Source organism: Mobula birostris, chromosome 2, assembly GCF_030028105.1.
Source record: "Mobula birostris isolate sMobBir1 chromosome 2, sMobBir1.hap1, whole genome shotgun sequence".
In the NCBI taxonomy this organism is placed as follows: domain Eukaryota; kingdom Metazoa; phylum Chordata; class Chondrichthyes; order Myliobatiformes; family Myliobatidae; genus Mobula; species Mobula birostris.
The window spans coordinates 4,616,831-4,643,901 of NC_092371.1; the positions used below are offsets into that span (position 1 = coordinate 4,616,831).

Sequence of the window (27,071 nt, forward strand, 5' to 3'; positions counted from 1 at the left end):
TCCATATCCGTCTAAACCTTTCCTATTTGTGTACCTGTCCAAGTATCTTTTAAATGTCATTAATGTACCTGCCTCAACCACTTCCCCTGGTAGCTCGTTCTATTTACTGACCCCCTCTGGGTGAAGAAATTGCCCTCAGGTTCCTATTAAATCTCTCCCCTCTCATCTTGAACCTGTGCCCTCTAGTCCTTGATTCACCAGCCCTGGGGTAAAGACTGTGTGCGCTCACCCTATCTACACCCCTTGTGTTTTTATGCACCTCTGTAAGATTCTTCTACTCCAAGGAATAAAGACCCAGTCTCTCCCAATAACTCAATCCCTCAAGCCCCAGCACCTTTCCTTGAACAGGGTAAACAAAACTGTGGACAATATCCCAAATGCAGCCTCTCCAACATCTATAGTGTAATCTCTCAAATTCGGTACTCAATGGTCTGACTGATGAAGGCTATCATGTCAAATGCATAACAGAGTTGGGCCGAAGGGCCTGTTTCTGTGCCGTTCCTGGGATGGCAGGACTTTCATATGATGAAAGACTGGATCCACTAAGCTTATACTCACTGGAATTTAGAAGATTGAGGGGGGATCTTATTGAAACGTATAAAATCCTAAAGGGATTGGACAGGCTAGATGCAGGAAGATTGTTCCCGATGTTGGGGAAGTCCAGAACGAGGGGTTACAGTTTGAGGATAAAGGGGAAGCCTTTTAGGACCGAGATGAGGAAAAACTTCTTCACACAGAGAGTGGTGAATCTGTGGAATTCTCTGCCACAGGAAACAGTTGAGGCCAGTTCATTGGCTATATTTAAGAGGGAGTTAGATATGGCCCTTGTGGCTAAAGGGATTGGGGGTCAGGGGGTATGGAGGGAAGGCTGGTACAGGGTTCTGAGTTGGATGATCAGCCATGATCATACTGAATGGCGGTGCAGGCTCGAAGGGCCGAATGGCCTATTCCTGCACCTATTCTCTATGTTTCTGTTTCCTGCTTCTCCTACACCCTCCAAACCCTCATTCTACTTTTTGCTCCTTTTAAACTTCAAGAGAAGATGCACAGTTACACCGTGTAACAGCTTTGGAAGCAAAATGTGTTGGAGAATCACATCCAATAGTCCAGAGGGTGCCAGAACATTGGAAGTTTCAGTGTGGCCACGATGCTGAAGGGGTAGGGCCTGATCTGGAGATCTGGGCAGGGACGTGTCAACTTCTGGCCTCTGATCCCCTTCACCCCACCAACTCCCTTCCCATTCCCCGATCTCAAAGGGCTGGAAATCCAACAGAGAACAGAGGGATGAAGGGCAATGATGTTACCAGTGTCGTAGCCACCCACAACACATTTTCCACCCAACTGGCAGAGGGCTCGATTCTCCTGCAACACTTTACTGTAAAAATTAAACTGTGTACTTATTAAGTTTCTCTTTAGCTATTTAGAATAATCCAGAAAGAAACAGGGGTTACATTCCAATACATGTTGGTACAAGCGACCATTTTCTCTCAACCATCAGAAACTTCAGTCATTCCACTGAAACTCTTTCCCCCAATGTCTCCACTGAATCTCCCCTCAACCTGATCTAGCCCGACAGCGTCGGCTTTTCCAGTCAGAGGTCGAGAGGCCAGAAGGTGGTGGATGTTATTGGCTGTGGTGACCAGAGATTGATCGGGTGGTTGAGAAGATGTCTCTCCACCTCCTGCCCCTCAACCTCAAACCCTGTACCCTATCAAAAAACCATGGTTTCCTGCTGTTGTGCCATTGGGTTTTCTGCAGCCATTACCGTTGATGGTGAATCCCAAGATGTTGATTATGGGGGACTGGGTGATGGGAATGTCTCTTGAGTGAGGAGACCTTCACCATCATCAAACACACACCTTAGGCTTGGGTCTAAAGCCAACATCTGTGATACTTCACTAGCACCTGCTGCCTCAGGCCTCCAGAGACCCAGGTTCGATCCTGAGCACTGCGTCTCTGTGTGGGCATGTTCACCCTGTGATCCCCGTGGGCTTCTCTGGGGTTCCCCCCTCCAACAGGACAACTACTGGCAGGGTCAGTGGATTAAATTGCCCCCCTGGTGGGTGGGTGAGGGGTACATTCTGGTGGGGGGGTGGTGGGAAAAGGGAAGAATGTAATGGGTGGTTAGTATGGAGTGGGCAGGCCAAAGGGCCAGGTCGCTTGACATGTCAGCTCCATCCCAACTCGGGAGAATAACCACATCTCCACGTGCTGGTGAATGATCCCACAATTGTGAACTGCAACAGAGATAGTGTCTCCCTTTTAACAAACCTCCCGTTTAACCGGAGCACAACCATGAACACCATCAGTGGGGGTGGTGGTGGGGGGGCGGGGGGTAGTGTTCTCATAACCTTGTCCGAGCACAGGACACAAACTGCAGACCTGTCTGGAGGGGAGGAGGGGAGGAGGCCCTATGTAGCCAATCGGCAGAGGCAAACAGAAGGGCCTTCTGTCCTGGACATGTATCGGGCCCTCTGATTGGTTGGAGCGCAGCCCCTGACTGAAGGAGCCAGGGAGATTCAACAGAGACATTTAAGGCAAAGAGGTTTAATCGAGTCACTCGGTTCTTGGTTGGTCACAGTAAGTGGAAGTGACTGGCAAAAGAGAGAAGTGAGAAGATTCTTCAGTGGTGTGAGGGCGTGAATGAGGGGGAGATGCACTGTCAAAAGAGAGACACGCCCAGCTGAATACCCAGACATTGATTCAGTGGGGCCCCCAACTCACATAGAAAGGACACCGATCTGGTTCCTTTCGCCACTGACCGATCCTCAGTCGAGGTCAGTGGGGGCAGAGGCTAGCACGGCAGGAAACCGGCAGCTCCAGTGGGTCAGTGTGAGACCTGCCTGTGCACTCTGGGCACGACTCAACATCTTTCCTTACTGATACCATTTGAAGTCTACACATATGCTGAATCAAACAGTCTACAGAAACTACTTGTGTGCAGAATCTATTCCTGGGACATAGTGCATCAGTCCACAGAATCTATTTGTGTACTGCACTACTGCAGAATCTATTCCTGGGACGTAGTGCATCAGTCCACAGAATCTACTTGTGTGCAGAATCTATTCCTGGGACGTGGTGTATCAGTCCACAGAATCTATTTGTGTACTGCACTACTGCAGAATCTATTCCTGGGACGTAGTGCATCAGTCCACAGAATCTACTTTTGGGGCCTGCTGCAGCAGAGTCAATTCTATTTTTGTGGTACACTGCAGCAGTCCAGTGCACTGCACCAGTCTATAGAATTTAGGTGTCCTGCATTACAGCAGAATCCACTCCTGGAATGCACTGCACCAGATGGTCTGCAGAATCTAGTTATGGGGTAACACCACAGCAGAATCCAGCACTGTGGTATACTGCTTTGGTCCACAGAATCTACTTAAGGGGCAAATCACAGCAAGTCCATTTCTGTGATGCACTGCAGCAAGCAGCCTGCAGAATCTACTTATAGATTGCACTACAGCAGGATGCATTCCTGTGGCACAGTGCATCAGCCTACAGAATCTACTTTACAGCAAACTCCAGAGCACTGCATCAAACAGTCCACAGAATCTAGTTGTGTGGTGCACTGCAGCAGCCAGACTACAGAGACTCTGTGCTACAGGACAGCAGGAGACGAATAAACTGCAGCAACCAGACTACAGAATCTAGTTGCGCGGTGCACTACAGCGCCCACCCTGTGGTGCCTTGCAGAGTCTACATGCGCAGTCCTGGGATGCACTGCACCAAACTAGAGCAGGGGTTCCCAGCCTGGGGGCCACGGACCCCTGGCATTAAACGAAAAGGTTGGGAGCCCCTGGTCTGGAGTCTGCTGAGTGATCCAAAACTCAGGCGAAAGGGATCTAGTGATCACTGAGGGCATTTGGAGGTGCAATGACAGATGCTTTTGTGGCCAGTGGCTGCATTTCTGGGGGGAGGGGCCTCTGATCCCAGCTCTTGTGTAGAATCACATCGCAAATCCAATCACTCTTCCCTCCGGTGAAACAAAATGCAACCCAACTCTAAGGAACAAAGAAACCCCATCAACAAACAATTCATCCCCCTGTCCCCACCTCCCTCCTGCGCTCATCACTCCAACAGACAGCACAGATAATCCCCATTCAAGGGCGAGCATTGACGTACGCCCCTCCCTGTTTCCCCCCACCCTCCCTCCCCTCCCCGCTCCCACCCCTTTGGCTTCTGTGCACCAGGTATTTGCAACTCCTGGCTGTGGACGCTGGGGGGGGAGGGGGAATTGGCGGGGAGGGCATTGACGTTGAGCTTCATATCGGCGTTCCAGAATCCGGACGAGGGCACAGAACAGCAGAAGGTAGGGATCCAGGGTTCCAACCTCCGAAGGGGCTGCAGTTGTTCACAGCTAAAAGGGGAGGGGGGTGGGAGACAAATCACAAACAGGTTAACACAACCTCAAATACACTGGGTTGGTACAACAACAGGCCAAGCCTCGTACTCCTCAGGATAATTCTGTCCCAATGCCTCCCCTCACAAGGAAGAGTGCACAGGAGGTTTACAAAGGTGTAGCCAGGTCTCGAGGGACTGAATAATGGGGAGAGGTAGAGCAGGTTGGGACTTCATTCATTTGAGCGCAGGAGACTGAGGTGAGAGGCAGAGACAGGGTGATTCCCACAGACCTTTCCCCATGGTTAGGAGTCAAGAACAAGAGGACACAGGTTTGAGGTGAGAGGGGAGAGAAGTAAGTAACATTTTGAGCTGTCAGTGTGTGGGAGCGCAGTGCTTAGTGTAATGCGACTGCAGTCCCTGCAACCTGGGTCCACGTGGGTCCCCGCGACCATGTGGGTCTCCTCCCACTGCTCCCGTTTCCTCCCACAGTTCAAAGACGGAGGCGTCTGCAGGTTCATTGGTCACACGGGTGTAATTGGGCTGTGTGAGCTCATTCAGCCAGAAGGGCCTTTTACTGTGTTGTATCTCAAATAAAATCAATGAGAAGCCGGGGGAATGGTACATTAATAACATTTAAAGTGTCCTATCTGTGTATTTGTCCGTATCCCTCTAAACCTTCCCTATCAGCATACCTGTCCATATTCCTCTAAACCTTTCCTATCCGTGTACCTGTCCATATCCCTCAAACCTTTCCTATCCGTGTACCTGTCCGTATCCCTCTAAACCTTTCCTATCCGTGTACCTGTCCGTATCCCTCTAAACCTTTCCTATCCGTGTACCTGTCCGTATCCCTCAAACCTTTCCTACCCGTGTACCTGTCCGTATCCCTCAAACCTTTCCTATCCGTGTACCTGTCCGTATCCCTCTAAACCTTTCCTATCCGTGTACCTGCCCGTATCCCTCAAACCTTTCCTACCCGTGTACCTGTCCGTCTCCCTCTAAACCTTTCCTACCCGTGTACCCGTCCGTCTCCCTCTAAACCTTTCCTATCCGTGTACCCGTCCGTCTCCCTCTAAACCTTTCCCATCCGTGTACCCGTCCGTCTCCCTCTAAACCTTTCCCATCCGTGTACCCGTCCGTATCCCTCTAAACCTTTCCCATCCGTGTACCCGTCCGTATCCCTCTAAACCTTTCCCATCCGTGTACCCGTCCATATCCCTCTAAACCTTTCCCATCCGTGTACCCGTCCTTAACCCTCTAAACCTTTCCCATCCGTGTCCCCGTCCGTATCCCTCTAAACCTTTCCCATCCGTGTACCCGTCCGTATCCCTCTAAACCTTTCCCATCCATGTACCCGTCCGTATCCCTCTAAACCTTTCCCACCCGTGTACCTGTCCGTATCCCTCTAAACCTTTCCTATCCGTGTACCTGTCCGTATCCCTCAAACCTTTCCTACCCGTGTACCTGTCCGTATCCCTCAAACCTTTCCTATCCGTGTACCTGTCCGTATCCCTCTAAACCTTTCCTATCCGTGTACCTGTCCGTATCCCTCTAAACCTTTCCTATCCGTGTACCTGCCCGTATCCCTCAAACCTTTCCTACCCGTGTACCTGTCCGTATCCCTCTAAACCTTTCCTATCCGTGTACCTGCCCATATCCCTCAAACCTTTCCTATCCGTGTACCTGCCCGTCTCCCTCTAAACCTTTCCTATCCGTGTACCCGCCCGTCTCCCTCTAAACCTTTCCCATCCGTGTACCCGTCCGTCTCCCTCTAAACCTTTCCCATCCGTGTACCCGTCCATATCCCTCTAAACCTTTCCCATCCGTGTACCCGTCCGTATCCCTCTAAACCTTTCCCATCCGTGTACCCGTCCGTATCCCTCTAAACCTTTCCCATCCGTGTACCCGTCCGTATCCCTCTAAACCTTTCCCATCCGTGTACCCGTCCGTATCCCTCTAAACCTTTCCCATCCGTGTACCCGTCCGTATCCCTCTAAACCTTTCCCATCCGTGTACCCGTCCGTATCCCTCTAAACCTTTCCCATCCGTGTACCCGTCCGTATCCCTCTAAACCTTTCCCATCCGTGTACCCGTCCGTATCCCTCTAAACCTTTCCCATCCGTGTACCCGTCCGTATCCCTCTAAACCTTTCCCATCCGTGTACCCGTCCGTATCCCTCTAAACCTTTCCCACGTATCCCTCTAAACCTTTCCTATCCGTGTACCCGCCTGTATCCCTCTAAACCTTTCCTATCCGTGTACCCGTCCGTATCCCTCTAAACCTTTCCTATCCGTGTACCTGTCCGTATCCCTCTAAACCTTTCCTATCCGTGTACCTGTCCAAGCGTCTTTTCAATGTTGTGAATGTACCTGCCTGATAAAACTTCCTCTGACAGCTTGTTCCGTATACGAACCACCAAAATGTTTGCCCCTCTGGTTCCTCTCCCCCTTTCATCTTAAACCGGTGCCTTCTGGTTCTCGACTCCCGAACCCTGGGGAAAAGGCTGTGTGCATTCGGCCTGTCTCTGCCTCTCATGATTTTATGCTCCTCCATCAGTCTGCTACACTCCAAGGAATCAAGTCCCAGCCTTCTCGACCTCTCTCTCTAACTCCTGAAGCCACAGCCACACCTTCACAAACCTGCACTCTGGGTACTCCCAGTGAAACAGACAAACACGGCAGAGTCAATGACAAACCAACGGACAACAGAAGATAAACATGCAAGCAAAATAAAATGAAAATAAATAAATAATATGCAGAATGTGAGTTGCAGAGTCACTGGCAGCGACTGCATAGAGTGGGGAGTGCAGGCCACGGCACCAGACAGACTGGCAAAGGAGGTCAGTACAGACACGATGGGCTGGAAGGACTGTTCTCCTGATGTGCAACTCACACCAAACGCTGGAGGAACTCAGCAAGTCAGGCAGCATCCACGGAGGAGAATAACCTGTCCACGTTTCAGGCCAACGCCACCCACCAGGACCGGAAAGGGAGGGGGGAAAATGCCGAGTAAGATGGCTGGAGGGGAGGGGAGAGGACAAGCCAGCGGGTGATGGGTGAGACCAGGCACTGGGTGGGGCTGGGCAGATGAAGTAAGAAGCTGGAAGGCGATTGTTGGAAGAGGTAAAAGGCCGAAGGAAGAGGGGACATTGGATCACGAAGGAAAAGGGAGGGAGGAGGGGAAGCGGAGGATGGTGATATGCAGATGAGGGGAAGGGGTGAGAGGGAGTCCAAAATGGGGAAATGGAGAAAGATGGGGAGGGGGAGGGAGTTATTGGAATTTAGAGAAATGAATGCCTTTGCCATCAGGTTCACCTGCATAGACGCTACCTGATCTGCAGAGGTTCTCCAGTATTCTGTGTATGGTTGTCCAATATGTCCAGCATCTGCAGAATCCCTGGTCCCCGTGTTGCCCGCCATGCTGCGTCCCAAGGGATGGGTGAGGGTGAGGATGAGGATGGCGGGTGAGGGTTTTAGACCGGCTTTTGGGGTGGAGGGGAGAGGGAGAAGCTTGTCCATGGGGTTGTCCGCCCCCACCACTCACCCCGCCCCACCCCTCACTCACCCTTTTGGACGGTGCCGTTCGGGGCCTTCTGCTCAGGCCTGGCTGTCACCAGCTCCTGGAGGTGGAGGGCTCCTCCCCCGACGAAGCAGAAGGCAGGGCAGACGGGGCCGCTGCAGTCCACGGCGCATTCCCACAGGCTCCGCAGCGACACCGCGTCGTAGAAGGTCACCCGGCCCCTCTCGTAGTCCAGGCAGACGCCCAGCCGGGAGGGGAGGGGGACCGTGCCCCCGCCAGGGTCGCGGGCGGGCGGGGGCGGCGAGGGGGGGGGAGCCCTGTGGCAGCAGCACCTTGCCCATGCCGACGGTCAGGAAGGCGTACGGCGGCGAGGCCTCCACCGTGGCGTCCTCGGCCCCACTGTCATGCCCGCTGTCGGGATCGTACCTGCGGAGGGGTGGGGGGAGGGAGACACTCGGTTAAAGCTCGCGGCAGCGATGAGGGCGAGGAGGCAAACGAAGGAACCGCCCCCAGCAAAATGTCCACACACCTCCCCACCCGAGATCATCCGCTGTGCTGGGGAAATTATCCCGCTCCTATCAGGAGACTCTGCTGTTGTTTCAAATAGAACGCAGATCATCTTGCAATGACTCTGCAGACTGCTGGGGCTGGGGGCAGCAAAACCACACGGACTCCACGGACCGCTGGGGTCCGGGGGGGTGGGGGTGATAATGCTGTGCGGACTCCACAGACCGCAGGAGACCGGGGTGGGGGGGGTGATAACGCAACGCTGTGCGGACTCCACGGACCGCAAGGGTCCGGGGGTGGGGGTGAATAATGCTGTGCGGACTCCACAGACCACAGGGGTCGGGGACTGCGGGGCCCAGGGGGTTGTGGAGCCGTGCAGGCTACTGGGGTTTGCTTGCAGAATAAACAGACTATTTAGTTCGTACGTCGACATTTATCACATGTTGTACAAGTAGATTCTGCCGGTTTTGTGCCGTGTATGCTAGATTCAAACTGTGCCATTGTGCTCTGTTTAGAGACTCGGTAGACCGTATCGTATTCGGCAGGAATGTACCATAAAGTAGACGGTTTGGCCAGATGTACCAAAGAAATAAACACCTTCGTAGTCAACTGTGTAATTAAGGGACCTTCTTTTGGTTGTTTCTCAATGCAAGAAGATTACAGCTGGTCTTGAAGACTTTGTGGCCGTCGCTTACGATGAGAGAGAGCAGACTGTCACGGAGTCTGGCACGAGGCTATGAGGTGCAGGGAGAGGGGAAGTGGCCAGTCAGCATGCTGGGAATCCCGTGAGGGTGAACGGGCGATTCTTGGACTGAGAAGGCGCTGACTGGCTGAGCCGGTGGGTGAGAGCAGGTCGGGGCGACACGTGGGGCTCCCGTCCACGAGAGGGAGGGAGACGCCTGAGGGGTGGAGCCCAGTGGGAACCCAAAGGTTTCAGAGGGTAAAGGGCAGCCTGACCAGAATTAGACCAGGTTTAGTGAGCAAGGCTGAGGGAGGAGGGAAGGAGGAGAGGAATGTGTCCCCTTTGGTTCAGCCCAGAGGTGTGGGATGTCCCGAAGAGCAGCTCTGAGATCCAGATCCCGGTGCACCCGGGGGTGAGGGGGTGGTAACATTTCCCAGCAGATTCCTGCAGACTGAGCTACATCCCAGGAGGTGCCCACATGTCCCAGGAAAACATCACTCCAGTCTGGGCACCCGTCGGTTCCCGAGAAGCCCTGGCTGAGGGCGAGCCCGCAGCCTGTGGCAATCGTCGTCACCCTCGAGACTCAGACAGTGGAGTCCAGAGCACAGACATCAGCAGAACGCCCTGACCCCTCTCCTCGACAACTCAGCCAGGAACAGTGTAAACACAACAAGCGAGCCCTTGTCCCAGCCCCATGACACTGCCCTGGGATCCTCAGATTACTGCTGAAATCCCTCTCACATCCCCAACTCACCACCTTGCAACCCCCATTAAACTTCCCCACAGTCCCCAGCCTCAGTCTCCACCGTAACTATAAACCTCCCCATCAAACTCCCCTGTAACCATAACCCTCCCCATCAAACTCCTCTGTAACCATAACCCTCCCCGTCATTCTCTCCCCATAACTATAACCCTCCTTTCAGTCTCCCCATAACGATAAACCTCCCCAAACTCCCCTGTAACTATAACTCTCCCCGTCAGTCTCCCCGTAACTATAACCCTCCCCGTCAGTCTCCCCCGTAACTATAACCCTCCCCGTCAGTCTCCCCCGTAACTATAACCCTCCCCGTCAGTCCCCCCGTAACTATAACCCTCCCCGTCAGTCTCCCCCTCGTAACTATAACCCTCCCCGTCCGTCTCCCCCGTAACTATAACCCTCCCTGTCTCATCCCACAATTACAACACTCCATCAGACTCTCCCACGTTCGGACCCAGTGGGCTAAGATGGAGGGCCTCTGGCGGGCAGCACGAACCGCGGGTCGAGTACCTGGGGCTGACCACGTCCTGAGGGACGTGGAACCACTCCTGGAGCTTGCTCTCCAGCCCCACGCCGACCTTGGCCAGGTAGGAGCCGGGGTCAACCGCGCAGGCCCAGTAGTGCTTGCCCTGGGTCAGCGCCACATCCCCGATGACCAGGTCAATGGGCAGGTGGCAGGAGGTCATGATGCGCTCGGCCGCAAAGAGCATGGGGACGCCGGCAACGCTGCGGACAGCCCGCTGGTCCTTGCTGACAATCACCCGGTCCTGGGTAAAGCCCCACTTGTTCTCCAGTAGAAAGTGGAGGACTGGAGGCCGAGATGAGGGGAGGGTGGCGGGGAAATGAGATGAGGCGAGGGCAGCGGGGGAACAAGAGATCGTGAGACCAGAGAACAATGTGAGAATGAGAGAAGGGGGAGGAGGAGGTGAAAGATGTCATCAAGACACAGACACAGACAGAGAGAGAAAGAACAGAGAAGTATCAGAAAACTGACTGATATCCAAAGGAGCTGCAGTTCGGGTCAGAAAAGCAGAGAGTGAAAGAGGGATTACATCTTCCGTTACATCGTGATAGTACAATGGGAGTTAAACTCTGTGTCTGACCCCGGGAGTGTGTGATGGGACAGCGTAGAGGGAGTTACATTCTGTGTCTGACCCCAGGAGTGTGTGATGGGACAGTGCAGAGGGAGTTTCACTCTGTGTCTGACCTCGGGAGTGTGTGATGGGACAGTGTAGAGGGAGTTTCACTCTGTGTCTGACCTCGGGAGCGTGTGATGGGACAGTGTGGAGGGAGTTTCACTCTGTGTCTGACCCCGGGAGTGCATGATGGGACAGTGTAGAGGTAGTTTCACTCTGTGTCTGACCCCGGGAGTGTGTGATGGGATGGTGTGGAGGGAGATTCACTCTGTGTCTGACCCCGGGAGTGTGTGATGGGACGGTGTGGAGAGAGCTTCACGCTGTGATTTGCGTTGGGACGGTGTGGAGAGAGCTTCACTCTGTGGTTTGCGATGGGACAGTGTGGAGAGAGCTTCACCCTGTGATTTGCGTTGGGACGGTGTGGAGAGAGCTTCACTCTGTGGTTTGCAATGGGACAGTGTGGAGAGAGCTTCACCCTGTGGTTTGTGATGGGACAATGTGGAGAGAGCTTCACTCTGTGATTTGCGTTGGGACGGTGTGGAGAGAGCTTCACCCTGTGGTTTGCGATGGGACAGTGTGGAGAGAGCTTCACTCTGTGGTTTGCGATGGGACGGTGCAGACGGTGTCAGAGACCGGAGACGCAGTCTGAATGTCGGCTCACCCGGTGCAGGCGGGCTGCGCAGGTAGATCTCCTCGCTGTACTCTCCGTGGCCGGCCTTGTTGAAGCCGCGCACACCTGAGGGCGTAGACGCGATCGGTGTCCAGGTGCCCCACCACGGCCCCCATGCCCCGCACCTCCTCAATGCGCTGCCAGCGGGTCCGGGGATCCTTGGCCGGAAGGTCGGCCTGGCGGTACTCCACGTCATAGTGCCAGGCCGTCGCCGAGTCTCGTGGCAGCCGCCAGCAGAGGTAGATCTGGTCGTAGGCGTAGGTGCGCTGCGTGTCGATCACCGGCGCGTCCGGCACTGTGGGACAGAAGGCAAGTGGGGTCAGGGAGAGATCGAGGCCCTTTGTGCCATCCGGTCTGTTCCACTCATTCCGTTCTCCTCACATCCCCAACAACTCCACACAGACTCCACCCCTCATCCGCAGACCAGGGGCACGACTTACACAGGGATGATTGTGTGGGGAGGCTTCACTGGGCCAGGAGGGCCCGTTACCTCTACATAAAATAAAAACTGGGAACAGAATGAATCAATCAGCTCCTTAATCCCCGCCTCCATCACTGATCTTCCCTCCGTCACACTCTCCTGCTCCAACCCGCCTCCCTCCAGTCTCTTCGTGTCAGGGAGCTTTAGAAACCCGGAAACATATTCCCAGTTTGTGGGGATGTTACTGTTGAGATCCAGTCACAAGATGGGATGCAGTTTGGGTGTTGTACAGCAGGAAAACTGGCCCTTCGGCCCATCCAAAACATGCCCACCATCCATCCCCACCCCCACTTACTCCCACTCCACTCGCCTCACATTATCCCATTCCAGATTCTAGCCCCACCCACACACCAGGAGGGTGATGTACAGTGGTCCGTTGACCCAGTGGCCCCGCACGTCGTTGGGATGTGGGGGGGAACCAGAGCAGCCGGGGGAAACCCGTGTGGTCACAGGGAGAACACGCAAGCTACACACACACACACACACACACACACCACCCGAGGTGGGGATTGAACCCAGCACTCCGGAGCACGAGCCAGCAGCTCTACCTGCTGCGTCCCTGGGCTGCCGATGCCACCGATTTTTGGCTCAAGACCCAAGCCTGAACTGTGGGTGTGCTTGGTGCTGGTTAAGGCCTTGAATTCCCAACACCCAGTCCCCCAGCATCAACAGCCCAGGGGTCCGAGACTGGGGGGTCTTGCAGTGAGTGACTCACCTCTCGACATCCCAAAGTCTCTCTCCTATCTACAAGGTACAGGTCAGGAGTGTGACAGGACCCTCTCCACTACCCTGGGTGGAGTTAGTCCATACACTCAAAATCCGCCACATTACCTCTCCCCTGTCTACGAGGCACAGGTCAGGAGTGTGTCGGGACACTCTCCAACTCCCTGGGTGGAGTTAGTCCATACACTCAACATCCGCCACATTACCTCTCCCCCGTCTACAAGGCACGGGTCAGGAGTGTGACAGGACAGTGTCCACTTACCTGGGTGTCTTCCAATTTATACATACTATACAAATCAAAGATAGCTGTGGGCGAGGAATGGATTCATTGGTAACAGCACAAAGAGGACCCAATTATTGCCGCCCTATCCTCAACGCAATACCAACATTCAACTCATGCTAACACCCTACCTCCAACCCCTTGACCTCTCACCTACCAGATTTATGTTCTCTTCTCCCCTCCCCCATCGGTCAGGAGACACAAAAGCCTGATAGCATGTACCACTGAGGCTCAGCCCCTGCTGTGATCAGACTCTTGACCATTCCTCTTAGCAGCACGTTGCAGTCACCCAGCACTCTGTTTCAACAAAACCTACCCTGCACATCTCCCTTAAACTTTGCCCCTCTGACGTTAAAGCTGTGCCCAACTAGTATTTGACACTTGTGGCTTTGCTTTTCAACCTGATAAACTTCTAACAGGTCTCCTCTCAGCCTCCACCGTCACATCGATTTGTCCAGCCTCTCCTTGTAGCTCAAACCCTCTAATCCAGGCAGCATCCCGCTGATCCCTTCCTAAAGCTTCCAAATCCTTCCTGTAATGCGGAGATCAGAACTAACGCATTACTCTCGATGTGGCCTGAAGTGTTATAGAGCTCTAATTTTTAAAAAAGCTGTGATTAGAAGATGTGTTGAACCTTTCTTTATCCCACCCGAACAATTAAACTCCTAAACCAGGAGCTGATGCAGGTGTGAGACAGTTCTGGCCCGGGCTATATTTAGAATGTTCTCTGAAACCACAGCTGCAGATGTTCTGAACACGGTCACGCACGCAGACACAAACTCAGTCCCGTGATGCCAGCTCAGAGGACAGGCAGCACCTGGATTCAGACCCCAACCAGAGAGTCCCAGCAACGCAATCCTATCCCTCAGAGATTCACTCTGTGTCTGACTCCCCCACCCCCAGGAGTGTGCGATGGGACAGTGTAGAGGGAGCTTCACTCTGTGTCTGACCCTGGGAGTGTGTGATGGGACGGTGTGGAGGGAGTTTCACTCTGTGTCTGACCCCACCACCCCCGGGAGTGTGTGATGGGACAGTGTGGAGGGAGTTTCACTCTGTGTCTGACCCTGGGAGTGTGTGATGGGACAGTGTAGAGGGAGCTTCACTCTGTGTCTGACCCCGGGAGTGTGTGATGGGACAGTGTAGAGGGAGTTTCACTCTGTGTCTGATCCCGGGAGTGTTTGAAGGGAGAATGTAGAGGGAGCTTCACTCTGTGTCTGACCCCGGGAGTGTGTGATGGGACGGTGTAGAGGGAGTTTCACTCTGCGTCTGACCCCGAGAGTGTGTGATGGGGCAGTATAGTGTAGACGAGTTAAACTCACAGAGCAGTGTCTAATCTCTGCCCTGGGACTCTGGAAAGAGAAGGTATGATAGAGGGGCCTCCAGTTTCACCATCAGTGATCACGGATCCTCAAACACCCTCAGCAGGCAGTAGATTGAGCCTCATTCCAACATCCAGAGGATGGCACCTCAGACAGTGCGGCACTCCCTCGATACTGGCACTGCGTGCGCCAGCCTGGATTCTGGGCTATCCTGTCTGGCACGGTCCTGGGGCCGGAGCACGGCCCACATTCCCATTGGGAGTTTTAACAGGAAGAAGGTGGAAGGTTCAGGAGGGCGAAAAAGAGATCTTCCAGGATGCGGCCTGGATTCGAGAGTACGTCTTTGAGGGAAGGCTGAGTGAGCTAGGGCTTTTCCTCTCTGGGGTGAAAGAGAATGAGAGGTGACTTGAGAGAAAAGTGTACAAGATTAGACATAGATCCAGTGGACAGCCGGAGACTTTTCCCCAATGCAGAAACGGCCAATGTGAGGGGCATAATTTTGTTTGGAGAAAGTATAGGAGGCATGCCAGAGGTAGGTTTTTTTGAAAGAGAGTCGGGGGAGCAATGCTCTGCCAGGGGTGGTGGTGGTCATAGAGACACTTACACCTGAGGACATTTAAGAGACTTGTTGATAGGCACGTGGATGATAGAAAAATGGAGGGGAAGGGTTAAATTGATTTTAAAGTTAAAAGTTCGGCACACATTCTGGTCACTGGATACGAAGTGTTCCCCTTCACAAACTCCTGCCACCTGCCCTGTCTCAGTCCCTGATAGCAGATGAAGTATCGCACACTCTCTTGTTGGGACTTGTACATACTGATGAATGAAACTTTCCTGAACACATTTGACAAACTCTGTCCCATCTGGTCCTTTTACAGTGAGTCCCAGTCAATATGTGGAAAGTTAAAAATCACCTACTATAACAACCTTTTGTTTCATGCAACAGTCCATGATCTCTGCAAATTTGTTCCTCTAAGCGCTCGGACTGTTGGGTGGTCTGTAACATAGTCCCCTTAAGCTGACTATACCTTTGTTATTTCTCAGTTCCACCCATAACGCCTCACTAGGTGAGTTCTCCAGTCTGTCCCGATGGAACACTGCTGTGACATTTACCCTGACGAGTAACGCCTCCCCTCCTCCACTAATCCCTCCCACTCTGTCGCAACGGAACGCCAGAATATTGAGCTGCCAGTCCTGCCCCTCCTGCACCCAAGTCTCACGACTGGCTACAATATCATAATTCCAGGTGTTGATCCATGCCCTGAGCTCATCTGCCTTTCCCACGATACTTCATGCACTGAAATATACGTCACACCATGCTCAACCCTTTGATCCCTGACTGAGGACTTAGTAACATCTGTCTCCACAACCTCTCCACTAACTGTTCTGGCAGTCAGGTTCCCACCCCACTGTAACTCTACTGTAAACCCACCAATGCAGCATTAACAAACCGTCCCACTCAGATATTAGCCCCCCCCATCGGTTCAGGTGCAACTGGTGATGTTCCACGTCCCACCCCAGCAGGCAGCTGGTTCAGGGAGGTCAGCAGTGGCCTGGGAGGTGCCAGACTGACCTGTGGCAAACTGGAGGTCACTCAGGAGTTTCAGCTCCCTGCTGATGTCCAGCTGGAAGGGGGTGAAGGACGATTCCGCAGCCGGGATGAAGTTTTGCAGGGATTCCGTAGCCTTCACAATCCTGAAAACGAAGAAGACATTTTGTTAACAACCGTTCACAGCAAACTGAAAGGGAGCCTTGGAGTCACACAGCATAGAAACAGACCCTTCAGCTGACCAAAATTCATTCTAAGCTGGTCCTGTTTGCCTTCATTTGTCCCATATCCCTCTAAACCTTTGCTGTCCGTGTACCCGTCCGTATCCCTCTAAACCTTTCCCGTCCGTGTACCCGTCCGTATCCCTCTAAACCTTTCCCGTCCGTGTACCCGTCCGTATCCCTCTAAACCTTTCCCGTCCGTGTACCCGTCCGTATCCCTCTAAACCTTTCCCGTCCGTGTACCCGTCCGTATCCCTCTAGACCTTTCCCGTCCGTGTACCCGTCCGTATCCCTCTAGACCTTTCCTGTCCGTGTACCCGTCCGTATCCCTCTAGACCTTTCCTGTCCGTGTACCCGTCCGTATCCCTCTAGACCTTTCCTGTCCGTGTACCCGTCCGTATCCCTCTAGACCTTTCCTGTCCGTGTACCCGTCCGTATCCCTCTAGACCTTTCCTGTCCGTGTACCCGTCCGTATCCCTCTAGACCTTTCCTGTCCGTGTACCCGTCCGTATCCCTCTAGACCTTTCCTGTCCGTGTACCCGTCCGTATCCCTCTAGACCTTTCCTGTCCGTATCCCTCTAGACCTTTCCTGTCCGTGTACCCGTCCGTATCCCTCTAGACCTTTCCTGTCCGTGTACCCGTCCGTATCCCTCTAGACCTTTCCTGTCCGTGTACCCGTCCGTATCCCTCTAAACCTTTCCTATCCGTGTACCCGTCCGTATCCCTCTAAACCTTTCCTATCCGTGTACCCGTCCGTATCCCTCTAAACCTTTCCTATCCGTGTACCCGTCCGTATCCCTCTAAACCTTTCCTATCCGTGTCCCTGTCCGTATCCCTCTAAACCTTTCCTATCCGTGTACCTGTCCGTATCCCTCTAAACCTTTCCTATCCGTGTACCCGTCCGTATCCCTCTAAACCTTTCCTATCCGTGTACCCGTCCGTATCCCTCTAAACCTTTCCTATCCGTGTACCTGTCCGTATCCCACTAAACCTTTCCTATCCGTGTACCTGTCCGTATCCCTCTAAACCTTTGCTATCCGTGTACCCGTCCGTATCCCTCTAAACCTTTCCTATCCGTGTACCCGTCCGTATCCCTCTAAACCTTTCCTATACACACTTTTGCTGCGGTTTCTCTGTAACTGTTACACTTTACTCTGCATTCTGTTATTGTTTTACCTAGTTCTACCTCAATTCACTGTGTAATGATCTGATTTGTAGGAACAGTATGCAAGACAAGCTTTTCATTTTGTCTTGGTACAGGTGCCAATAAACCAAGCCTAATGTTCTAAATTCTGAACTTTGTCCCAATGAATGCCTTCTCTGCTGCCCTGTCCACCTGCGACTCCCCGCCATCCCCAAATCCTGAAACTGCCGACCCTTCCGAAGGGGTGGGGGGAAGACCACAAATCGTACCTGGTATGCAATTGCCTCGCGGCCTGGATGAAGCAGGCAGGGTCAGTCTCCTTCAGGATCTCTTGTGTGTAGCCCACCATGCCGGAGTGCTCCAGCATGCCCTGGTGCTCGGAGATCTGGCCAGCCAGCCGGTACAGGCGGTGCTGCTTACTCTCATCGATGGCCAGCAGCAGGGAGCCCTGCTTCTCTTCCAGTGCCTGGCACAGCTCTCCGATCGAGCTCACCACCTCCTCTCGCGCACGCAAGCTGTTGGCCTTCGAGAGTCACACCGAGAGGGCTGTCAGCATTTGAGTCTGCCCTCCCATACCCCACCTAAATCCTCCCCCCATTCAACCAAACACAGTCCACCTTCCCATTCCCACCTAAATCCTCCCCCCACTCAACCGAACACCATCCTCCTTCCCATTCCCACCTAAATCCTCCCCCCACTCAACCGAACACAGTCCACCTTCCCATTCCCACCTAAATCCTCCCCCCACTCAACCCACAGTCCACCTTCCCATTCCCACCTAAATCCTCCCTCCACTCAACTGAACACAGTCCACCTTCCCATTCCCACCTAAATCCTCCCCCCACTCAACCGAACACCATCCTCCTTCCCATTCCCACCTAAATCCTCCCCCCACTCAACCCACAGTCCACCTTCCCATTCCCACCTAAATCCTCCCCCCACTCAACCCACAGTCCACCTTCCCATTCCCACCTAAATCCTCCCCCCACTCAACCCACAGTCCACCTTCCCATTCCCACCTAAATCCTCCCCCCACTCAACCCAACACAGTCCACCTTCCCATTCCCACCTAAATCCTCCCTCCACTCAACTGAACACAGTCCACCTTCCCATTCCCACCTAAATCCTCCCCCCACTCAACCCACAGTCCACCTTCCCATTCCCACCTAAATCCTCCCCCCCACTCAACCCACAGTCCACCTTCCCATTCCCACCTAAATCCTCCCCCCACTCAACCCAACACAGTCCACCTTCCCATTCCCACCTAAATCCTCCCTCCACTCAACTGAACACAGTCCACCTTCCCATTCCCACCTAAATCCTCCCCCCACTCAACCGAACACCATCCTCCTTCCCATTCCCACCTAAATCCTCCCCCCACTCAACCCACAGTCCACCTTCCCATTCCCACCTAAATCCTCCCCCCACTCAACCCACAGTCCACCTTCCCATTCCCACCTAAATCCTCCCCCCACTCAACCCAACATAGTCCACCTTCCCATTCCCACCTAAATCCTCCCCCCACTCAACCGAACACCATCCTCCTTCCCATTCCCACCTAACTCCTCCCCCCACTCAACCCAACACAGTCCTCCTTCCCATTCCCACCTAAATCCTCCCCCCACTCAACCCACAGTCCACCTTCCCATTCCCACCTAAATCCTCCCCCCACTCAACCCAACATAGTCCACCTTCCCATTCCCACCTAAATCCTCCCCCCACTCAACCGAACACCATCCTCCTTCCCATTCCCACCTAACTCCTCCCCCCACTCAACCCAACACAGTCCTCCTTCCCATTCCCACCTAAATCCTCCCCCCACTCAACCCACAGTCCACCTTCCCATTCCCCACCTAAATCCTCCCGCCCACACAACCTGACCCTCGAGCAGCTGCCTGAGACCACCTATCTTACCCTCCCCCCAACAAAACCGTTACCCCACCCCACACAACTCGGTGCTCGAATTACCGCCACTCTCGAGGCTGCCTTCCCTCACCCGGCAGACTGCTCCCCCTCCCCCCCCCCCGCAACCTGTTGCTTGAATCACTGCCCTACCCCACTCCCAAAACTGCCTCTCCCTCCCATCCACCCAGCCCCATCATTAAACACACAACCCATGGTTAGGGATTTGGGAGTTATAGAATTACATGAGTGTAACTGGATTTAATTAGAACAGACAGCCAGCATCTGCTGAGAGTTGTGGACACTGCTCAGTACATCAGAGAAACCAGCCTCCCCCTACCCCCCATGGACACTTCCTGTTACCTCGGCAATATCGAGGACCCGTCCCACCCCAGACATTCTCTTCTCTCCCCCTCTCCCATCAGGCAGAAGATACAAAAGCCTAAAGGCACGTACACCAGGCTCATCCCGCCGTTATCAGATTACTGAACAGTAAAATGGACCCTTGACCTAACAATCTACCTCATTGTGACCCTGCACTGCACTCTCCCTGTGGCCACAACACTTTATTCTGCGTCCCATCGCTGTTTGCCCTCACACTACCTCGAGGTACTGGCGTGATGAGATAATCTGAACAGGTGACAGTCAGGAGAGTCACCTCGGTGCACGTGACAGTAACGAACCAGCTCACCAAGTCGGCAGCTGACATCACTGCTGTCACGCGGTGCCCAGGAGCGAGGCAGGGCACCGGGTTCAGCGTGCCGGCCGCGGCAACCGGCTTTCACGCAGCATCGGCAAACTCGCGGGCAGACTGCTGACCCCCGGACTGGGGAGGAGTGTGCCCGTGCGCTGGTGGGTCAGTGCCGGAGAGAGTCAGCAGCCTCACACTCCCGGCTGTCTACGTACTGGATGCCCGGTCCCGGGAACAGCACATACCACCCTGAGGAGGGCGTGCCAGCAGCTTTATCTTCTTAGAAAGTTAAGTAGGTTTGGTTGGTCACCGAAAACTAATAACCTTCTCCAGATGTACTTTTGAAAGTACCCTGACTGGTTGCATCTTGATTTGGTACAGCAGCAGCACAAGAAGCTCTTCCCTCACACATCACCGGCACGTCCCTCTCCAACTCCACCATGGATGGTCCCACACCTGGCTGTGAAAGGAGGGCTAGCAACCCCATCCCATAAAAACTCAGAGCTACAGAAATGACAGCAGACCGAACCCCAGGGAGAGGAAGGACCTTTGCCTCGAAGATGTACGAAAGCAGAAGCCACAGGGCTGACCGACATTCGACCCGGGACTGACTCTGGTGAGCTGCTGTCAGCGGCCTATGCCCCTGTGGGAGTGACGGGGTGAAGTCGACGACATCTGTCCCCGCAGTCGGTAGTGTCTACAGCAGGGGCTGTCTCAAGAAGACAACACCCAAAGACCCCCACCATCCGGGCCAGGCCATCTTCTCACAGCTCCCGAAGGCAGGAGGTACAGAAGCCTGAAGTCCCACACCACCAGGTTCAGGAACAGCGACTTCCCTTCAACCATTCGGTTCCTGACCAACCGGCACAACCCCGATCACTCCCTCAGTATACACCCACTTTGCACTACAATGGTGTTCTAATTGTGCTCTTCCTTGTATAATTTATCTTTTCCATGTGAATGTTGTGTGTCCGTGATGCTGCTGCAAGTAAGCTTTTCCTAGCACCTGCGAACACATGTGTATCTGACAATAAACACAACACTAAGCCTCGCCCAGGCTCACCGTGAGGGATTCAGAAGTTATGGATTTGTGTTTTAATAGCAAGCACTGATTGAAACAAGAACCTACTCTTCAGCTCTCAGTGTAAATGGTAAGCAGTGATCAGTTTGAAATTAAAAGGGCAGCTTTGCAAACAAACAGTCCTCTCTCCTGACTGCTGGAAAGAAGTGGTTTTCGAGGCACTATGACGTGAGGATTTCTTGTCTGCATCAGCCAAACACGTGACAATGCGGCATATTAACTGGCCTACAAACCAGGCAGGGCTGTCCAAGCAACACACATCGAAGTTGCTGGTGAACGCAGCAGGCCAGGCAGCATCTCTAGGAAGAGGTACAGTTGACATTTCGGGCCGAGACCCTTCATCAGGACTGTCCAAGTTAGTTTGCACCATTGCGACTGAGAGCAAGGAATTTTCAGACCAGACAGACTTTGTCACTGGGCACATGACACCTAGTCACAGGTATATTTGCTCCGTCAGTAACTGGGATAGATTGGTTATTACTGTCACACGTAACGAAGTATTTTCTGCACGCCATCCACACAGATCAATTCTCTACAACGGGGTATCGAGGAGGCACAAGGGAAGAGCAGTAACAGAATGCAGAGTACAGTTACAGAGAAAGGACAGTACAGGCAGACAAGGTGCAAGGTCACAAACGAAGTAAACACACACACACACACACTCACACACACACACACACACACACACACACACACACACACACACACAATCTTAGTACCTACCTCTGTCTGCTGGACCAGCTCATCTAACACTTGGATCTGTGTCTGCACCAGGTTCTGATTGGTCAGGATGAACGTGATTGCCTTGGTCAGTTTGTCCTGGATGACGGGGTGCATGGCAGACAATAAACAGGACAATGGGTGGGGAGGACAAGAGGGAGGGGGGAGCGTAAAGGTTGGGATGTGGGGGTGGTGGGGGGAAAAAAGGAAAAGAAAGGATAATCTGAGAGGGTCTCGTCGCTTTATGTGGATCTCTTCCGTCCACATCCAACCCCAGTCCAAAACGCCGAGTTCTAAATCAGCCTGATGGCTCTCACTGGCGAGGAATGCCATTGAGTCATCGCCAAGAGACACGTCTCCAGACTGGGATTTGGGAAGTGCGAGGAACGGGAATGCTGTTTTGGGAATGGAGGTAGTGGGTGGGTGGGGAGGGGAGGGGAGGTCAAAGGTCAGTGCTTACAGCTGGTTTTGAGGGTTCCTTGCAGGACCAAGCCCAAGGGGAGTTGTACACGGACCGGGAAGGGGGAGGGACAGGCAGGAGTGAAGCATGGCAAAATTCCAACAATCTGGCATCCGACAGTTCAGAAATCACGGCATCCGACTCCCATTAGTCTGGAACGTGCCCCAGGATCCGGAGTGATCCACATCCTGCTGCCTTTAAACTCACTGGCTCACTAGAAAAGGTAAAGTAAGCAATTGCAACAACCTCTAATAAGCTGGGGGAAAATTACTGCTGGGTGGAATCCTATAGGCAGACTCTGCTTGTGAGAGAGAGTGGGCGAGAGAGAGGGTGATGTGAGGGGTGGGCTGGGAGTGGGAGGAGGGGAACGCTGGGGTAGAGCCTTGACCAACACCGCGGCCAAACGCTACAGCTCTCCCCAGCAGAGCACGACGTCTCAGGCAGGCAACATCGACTGAGCTGAGTTCAGAGCAGACAGTTAGTTATGTTGCAGCTTTATAAAACTGGTCAGGCACATCTGGAGTTTTGCATTCAGGCTTTGGGGAGCGTGCAGGAGAGGTTCACCAGGAAGCTACCTGGATTAGATGGCACAAGGACAGGCTGGACAAACTTGTGTTGTCTTCTCTAGGGGGCCGGGGGCTGGGGGGAGACCCGACAGATGTTCATAAAATTATGAGATGTAGACAGACAATCTTTTACACAGAGATGAACTGTCTAATACCAGAGGGTATGCATTTAAAGTGAGCAAGAGGGGAAACGTTTAAAGGAGATGTGTGGAGTAAGTTTTTGTTTTGAAAAACAGAGTGGTGACTGTGCTGCCAGAGGTGGTGGGGGAAGCCGGTATGAAAGAGGTGGTCAACAGGATCTTGAAGCCAGGCAGATGAATGTTCAAACAATGGAGGAAGCCGTGATCTCAATTACTTCAGCACGCATCTTGGGCCAAAGGGTTCCAGTGCTGTACTGTCAACTTTCTACTGTCAGGAACCATCATCCGAGCCACGCCCTGTACTTGCAATCAGGCAGGAGGTCCAGGAGCCTCAAGGCTCACACCTCAAGCTTCAACACCAGCTTCTTCCCCACAGCCATCGGGTCTTGAACCAACTCAAAAAACCCAAGCACTACCTTTCGACTGTATTTCTTGCCCTCAATATACACCAGTGCCACAGAGTCATACAGCAAGGAAACAGACCATTCGGCCCAATGCATTCATACTAGCCAAGATCCCCATCTAAACTAATCCCATCTGCTTGCATTTGGTCTGTATTTCTAAGTTTTTCCTGTCCAAGTACCTTTTAAATGTTGTTAATGAGCCTGTCTCAATCACTTCCTCTGCAGCTCGTTCCATAGACTGACCACCCTCTGGGTGAAGAAGTTGCCCCTCAGGTTCCTATTAATTCTCTCCCCTCTCACGTTAAATCGATGCTCTCTGGTTCCTTATTCCCCCATGTTGGAGAAAAACCGTCAACATTCGCCCTATCTATGCTCCTTCCGACCTTACTCTCCTGCACTCCCAGGAACGAAGTCCCAGACGGCCCGACATCTCTCTGTAACTCGGTCTCCGAAGTCCCAGCAACATCCTCGTAAATCTCCTCTACAGCGCAATGCATCTCTCCTAGAGCGGGGTGACCAAAGGTGACACTCCAGGTGTGGCTTGCACACGTACTCTTGTACTTTATGTTAGTCAGCACTGTTTGTCCTGTTTGTAACGGACTCTGCTGTTGAGAAAAAGCTAGTTTTACTTATTCGTTTATAGATCCAGCACGGTAACAGGCACTTCCAGCCCAATGAGCCTGCACCATCCAATTACACCCAATAACTTACTAGCCTGTATGACTTCGGCATTTGGGAAGAAACCAGAGCACCCGGTCACAGGGAGAACATACAAACCCCCTGCCACCACCCAGATCTCATCACACATGAGGCACCAGTAGCGTCTCACTGTTTACTGTTGAACTTGTGTTGTAAATTTACCAAGTATCAATATGTGTTATATTTGTTAATTTATTTGCGGCAATACTCCTTCATACATTGTGTGTGTGTGTGAGTTATATGTACTGTGTTGTGCACCTTGGTCAGAAGGAACATTGCTTCGTTTGGCAGTATACGTGTAAATGGTTGAATGGAAATTAACTTGAATTTCCGGACAGCGGTGGATTTGAACCAGTGATAAATGTTACGCTAACCACTATACGACAGCGCCAGCCCCACGGCATTTCTACCCTGGGGTATAAATGGCCTTGAAACTGCCTCCCGTGTTGGATCGGAGGGCACCTACCTTCAGTGCCTGGTAGGCGCTGGCCACAGGGGTGATCTTGTGCGCGGTGTGGACCCGCCGTAGCTTACACAGCTGGCATATGAGGCGCTGACACGTCTTGCAGTACAGGCTGACCTTCTCCATCTCATGCTCGGGGCACATCAGGACCTGCAGCAGAAGGAACCTGCAATCCGTTAGTACAAGGAACTCGGCAACCATCAAACAACCCTCGCCATCCCATCCCTCGCTTCCCGGACTCAGATCTGAGCTCCCATTCCCAGGAAGCAAGGTCCCATAATGAAGATCAGATCATTTTTCCAGTGGTGCAGGCTGTTATGCAGAGGGACTTGGGAATGTTTGTGCATGAATCACAAAACGTTGGCTTGCAGATCCAACAGGATATTAAAAAGGCAAATGGTATATTTAGATTATGAAGACACATAGTCCTCTTTTATTGTCATTTAGTAATTTACGCATTAAGAAATGATACAATATTTCCTCCGGTGTGATATCACAAAACACAGGACAGACCAAGACTGAAAAAACTAACAAAACCACATAATTATAACATATAGTTACAACAGTGCAACAATACCATAACTTGATGAAGAACAGTCCATGAGCACAGTAAAAAGTTCAAAGTTTCTCAAATGTCCCACATCTCATGCAGATGGGAGAAGGAAGAAAAACTCTCCCTGCCATGCCCGACCACAATCCGTCTCTGAGTCATCCAAAAACTTCGAGCCTCTGATCAGCTCCCCGACACCGGGTACGGAGCGCCATCTCTGTCGGAACGATTCGACCTCAATCTCCGTTGCCAACAGCAGGCAAAGCCGGGGATTTTGAGGCCTTCCCTCCGGAAGATTCCTGACCGCGCAGTAACGACAGCAGCGAATGAGCGTTTCAGAAATTTCTCCAGATGTTCCTCTGTGCTTTCACGTCCGTCTCCATCAAATCAGAATTGTCCACGGCCCCTATTTAACGGATACGATATCACTTCACCGGAGAGCTGCGCACGTGCGGCACGCTGCTCTCTCTCCTCCCGCCAGTATATCCATTTACTTGGATATGTACAGCACGGAAACAGACTCTTCTAGCCCACTGAGCCAGAAATATACGAGTGCCTTCAGATATATAAAGTGCAAAAGAGATGCAAGAGGTAGATATCAGACTGCTGGAAAATGATGCAGGAGAGATAGCAATGGGGGACAAGGAAATGGCAGACAAACTGCATCAGTCTTCACTGTTGAAGACACTAGCAGAACAGTGGAAGTTTGAGAGTGCCGGGGGGCAGAAGCGAGTGGAGTTGCCATTACTGGGAAACAAAGGTCTGAAGGCAGATAAATCACCCGGACCAGAATTCTCCCCAGGATTCTTTAATAGGTGACTGAAGAGACTACGGAGCATCAGTAATGAACTTGCAAGAATCAATGGATTCGGGCACGGTTTCAGAGGGCTGGAAAATTGCAATTTCAAGAAGGAAGAGACAGAAGAAAGGAAGTTATAGGCCAAATAGTCTAACCTCGTTGTTTGGGAAGACATTGGAGCTGATTGTTCAGGATGTGGTTTTGGGGTACTTGGAGGCACATGATGAAATAGGCCGAAGTCAGCCTGGTTTCCTCAAGGGAAAATCTTACTTGACAAATCTGTTGGAATTCTTTGAAGAAATAACAAGCAGGATCGACGAAGGAAAATTGATGGATGTTGTGTACTTGGAATTTCAGTAGGCCTTTGACAAAGTGCCACACATGCAGCTGCTTAACAAGTTAAGAGCCCATGGTATTACAGGAAAGATACTAGCATGGATAGAGCATTGGCTAATTGGCAGGAGGAAAAGAGGAGGAATAAAAGGAATACACATCAAAGTTGCTGGTGAACGCAGCAGGCCAGGCAGCATCTCTAGGAAGAGGTACAGTCGACGTTTCAGGCCAAGACCCTTCATCAGGATGAGTCCTGATGAAGGATCTCGGCCCGAAACGTCGACTGTACCTCTTCCTAGAGATGCTGCCTGGCCTGCTGTGTTCACCAGCAACTTTGATGTGTGTTGCTTGAATTTCCAGCATCTGCAGAATTCCTCCTGTTTGCGGGAATAAGAGGAGCCTTTTCTGGTTGGCTGCTGGTGACTAGTGATGTTTCATAGGGGTCTGTGTTGGGATCGCATCTTTTTGTCAATGATTTCGATGATGGAGTTGATAGCTTTGTAACAAAGTTTGTAAACAATATGGAGATAGGTAGAGGGCAGGTGGTTTTGAGGGAGGGGGAGGGAACGTTGACTCAGACCATGAGAGGCCTGCGTCGGGCATTTTCATGCCTTACAAGGCGCAGATTGGAAGTCTGTGTGGGGGCCACTCCTGACACAGACACTAGAGCAATGTGTGGTTAAGTGCCTTGCTCAAGGGCACAAACACGCTGTCACAGCTGAGGCTCGAACTAGCGACCTTGAGGTAACTAGACAAATGCCTTAACCACTTGGCCACGTGCAAACAAGTGGTTTTGAGGAAGTATAGAGGCTAAAAAAGGACAGTTAGTTTAGGAGAATGGGCAAAGTACTGGCAGATGGAATACAATGTCAGCAAGTACATGCTTATGCAGTTTGGTAGAAGAAATTTTAAAAAATAGACTGTTTTCGAAATG

The 27,071-nt window shown here is 52.5% G+C and overlaps 1 protein-coding gene across 1 annotated transcript in view; it reads right to left on the minus strand.

The window, feature by feature from the left end:
• Window positions 1-4,179: 4,179 nt before the first annotated feature.
• The window catches only part of LOC140211527 (tripartite motif-containing protein 46-like), a 68,671-nt gene continuing 45,779 nt past the window's right edge, over window positions 4,180-27,071 (minus strand). The window contains 10 exon segments of the mRNA XM_072281319.1: window positions 4,180-4,357; window positions 7,906-8,138; window positions 8,140-8,286; window positions 10,317-10,614; window positions 11,604-11,676; window positions 11,678-11,907; window positions 15,989-16,110; window positions 17,599-17,852; window positions 21,727-21,822; window positions 24,459-24,605. Coding sequence (XP_072137420.1) covers window positions 4,263-4,357; window positions 7,906-8,138; window positions 8,140-8,286; window positions 10,317-10,614; window positions 11,604-11,676; window positions 11,678-11,907; window positions 15,989-16,110; window positions 17,599-17,852; window positions 21,727-21,822; window positions 24,459-24,605 — 1,695 coding nt within the window. The 3' untranslated portion in view covers window positions 4,180-4,262.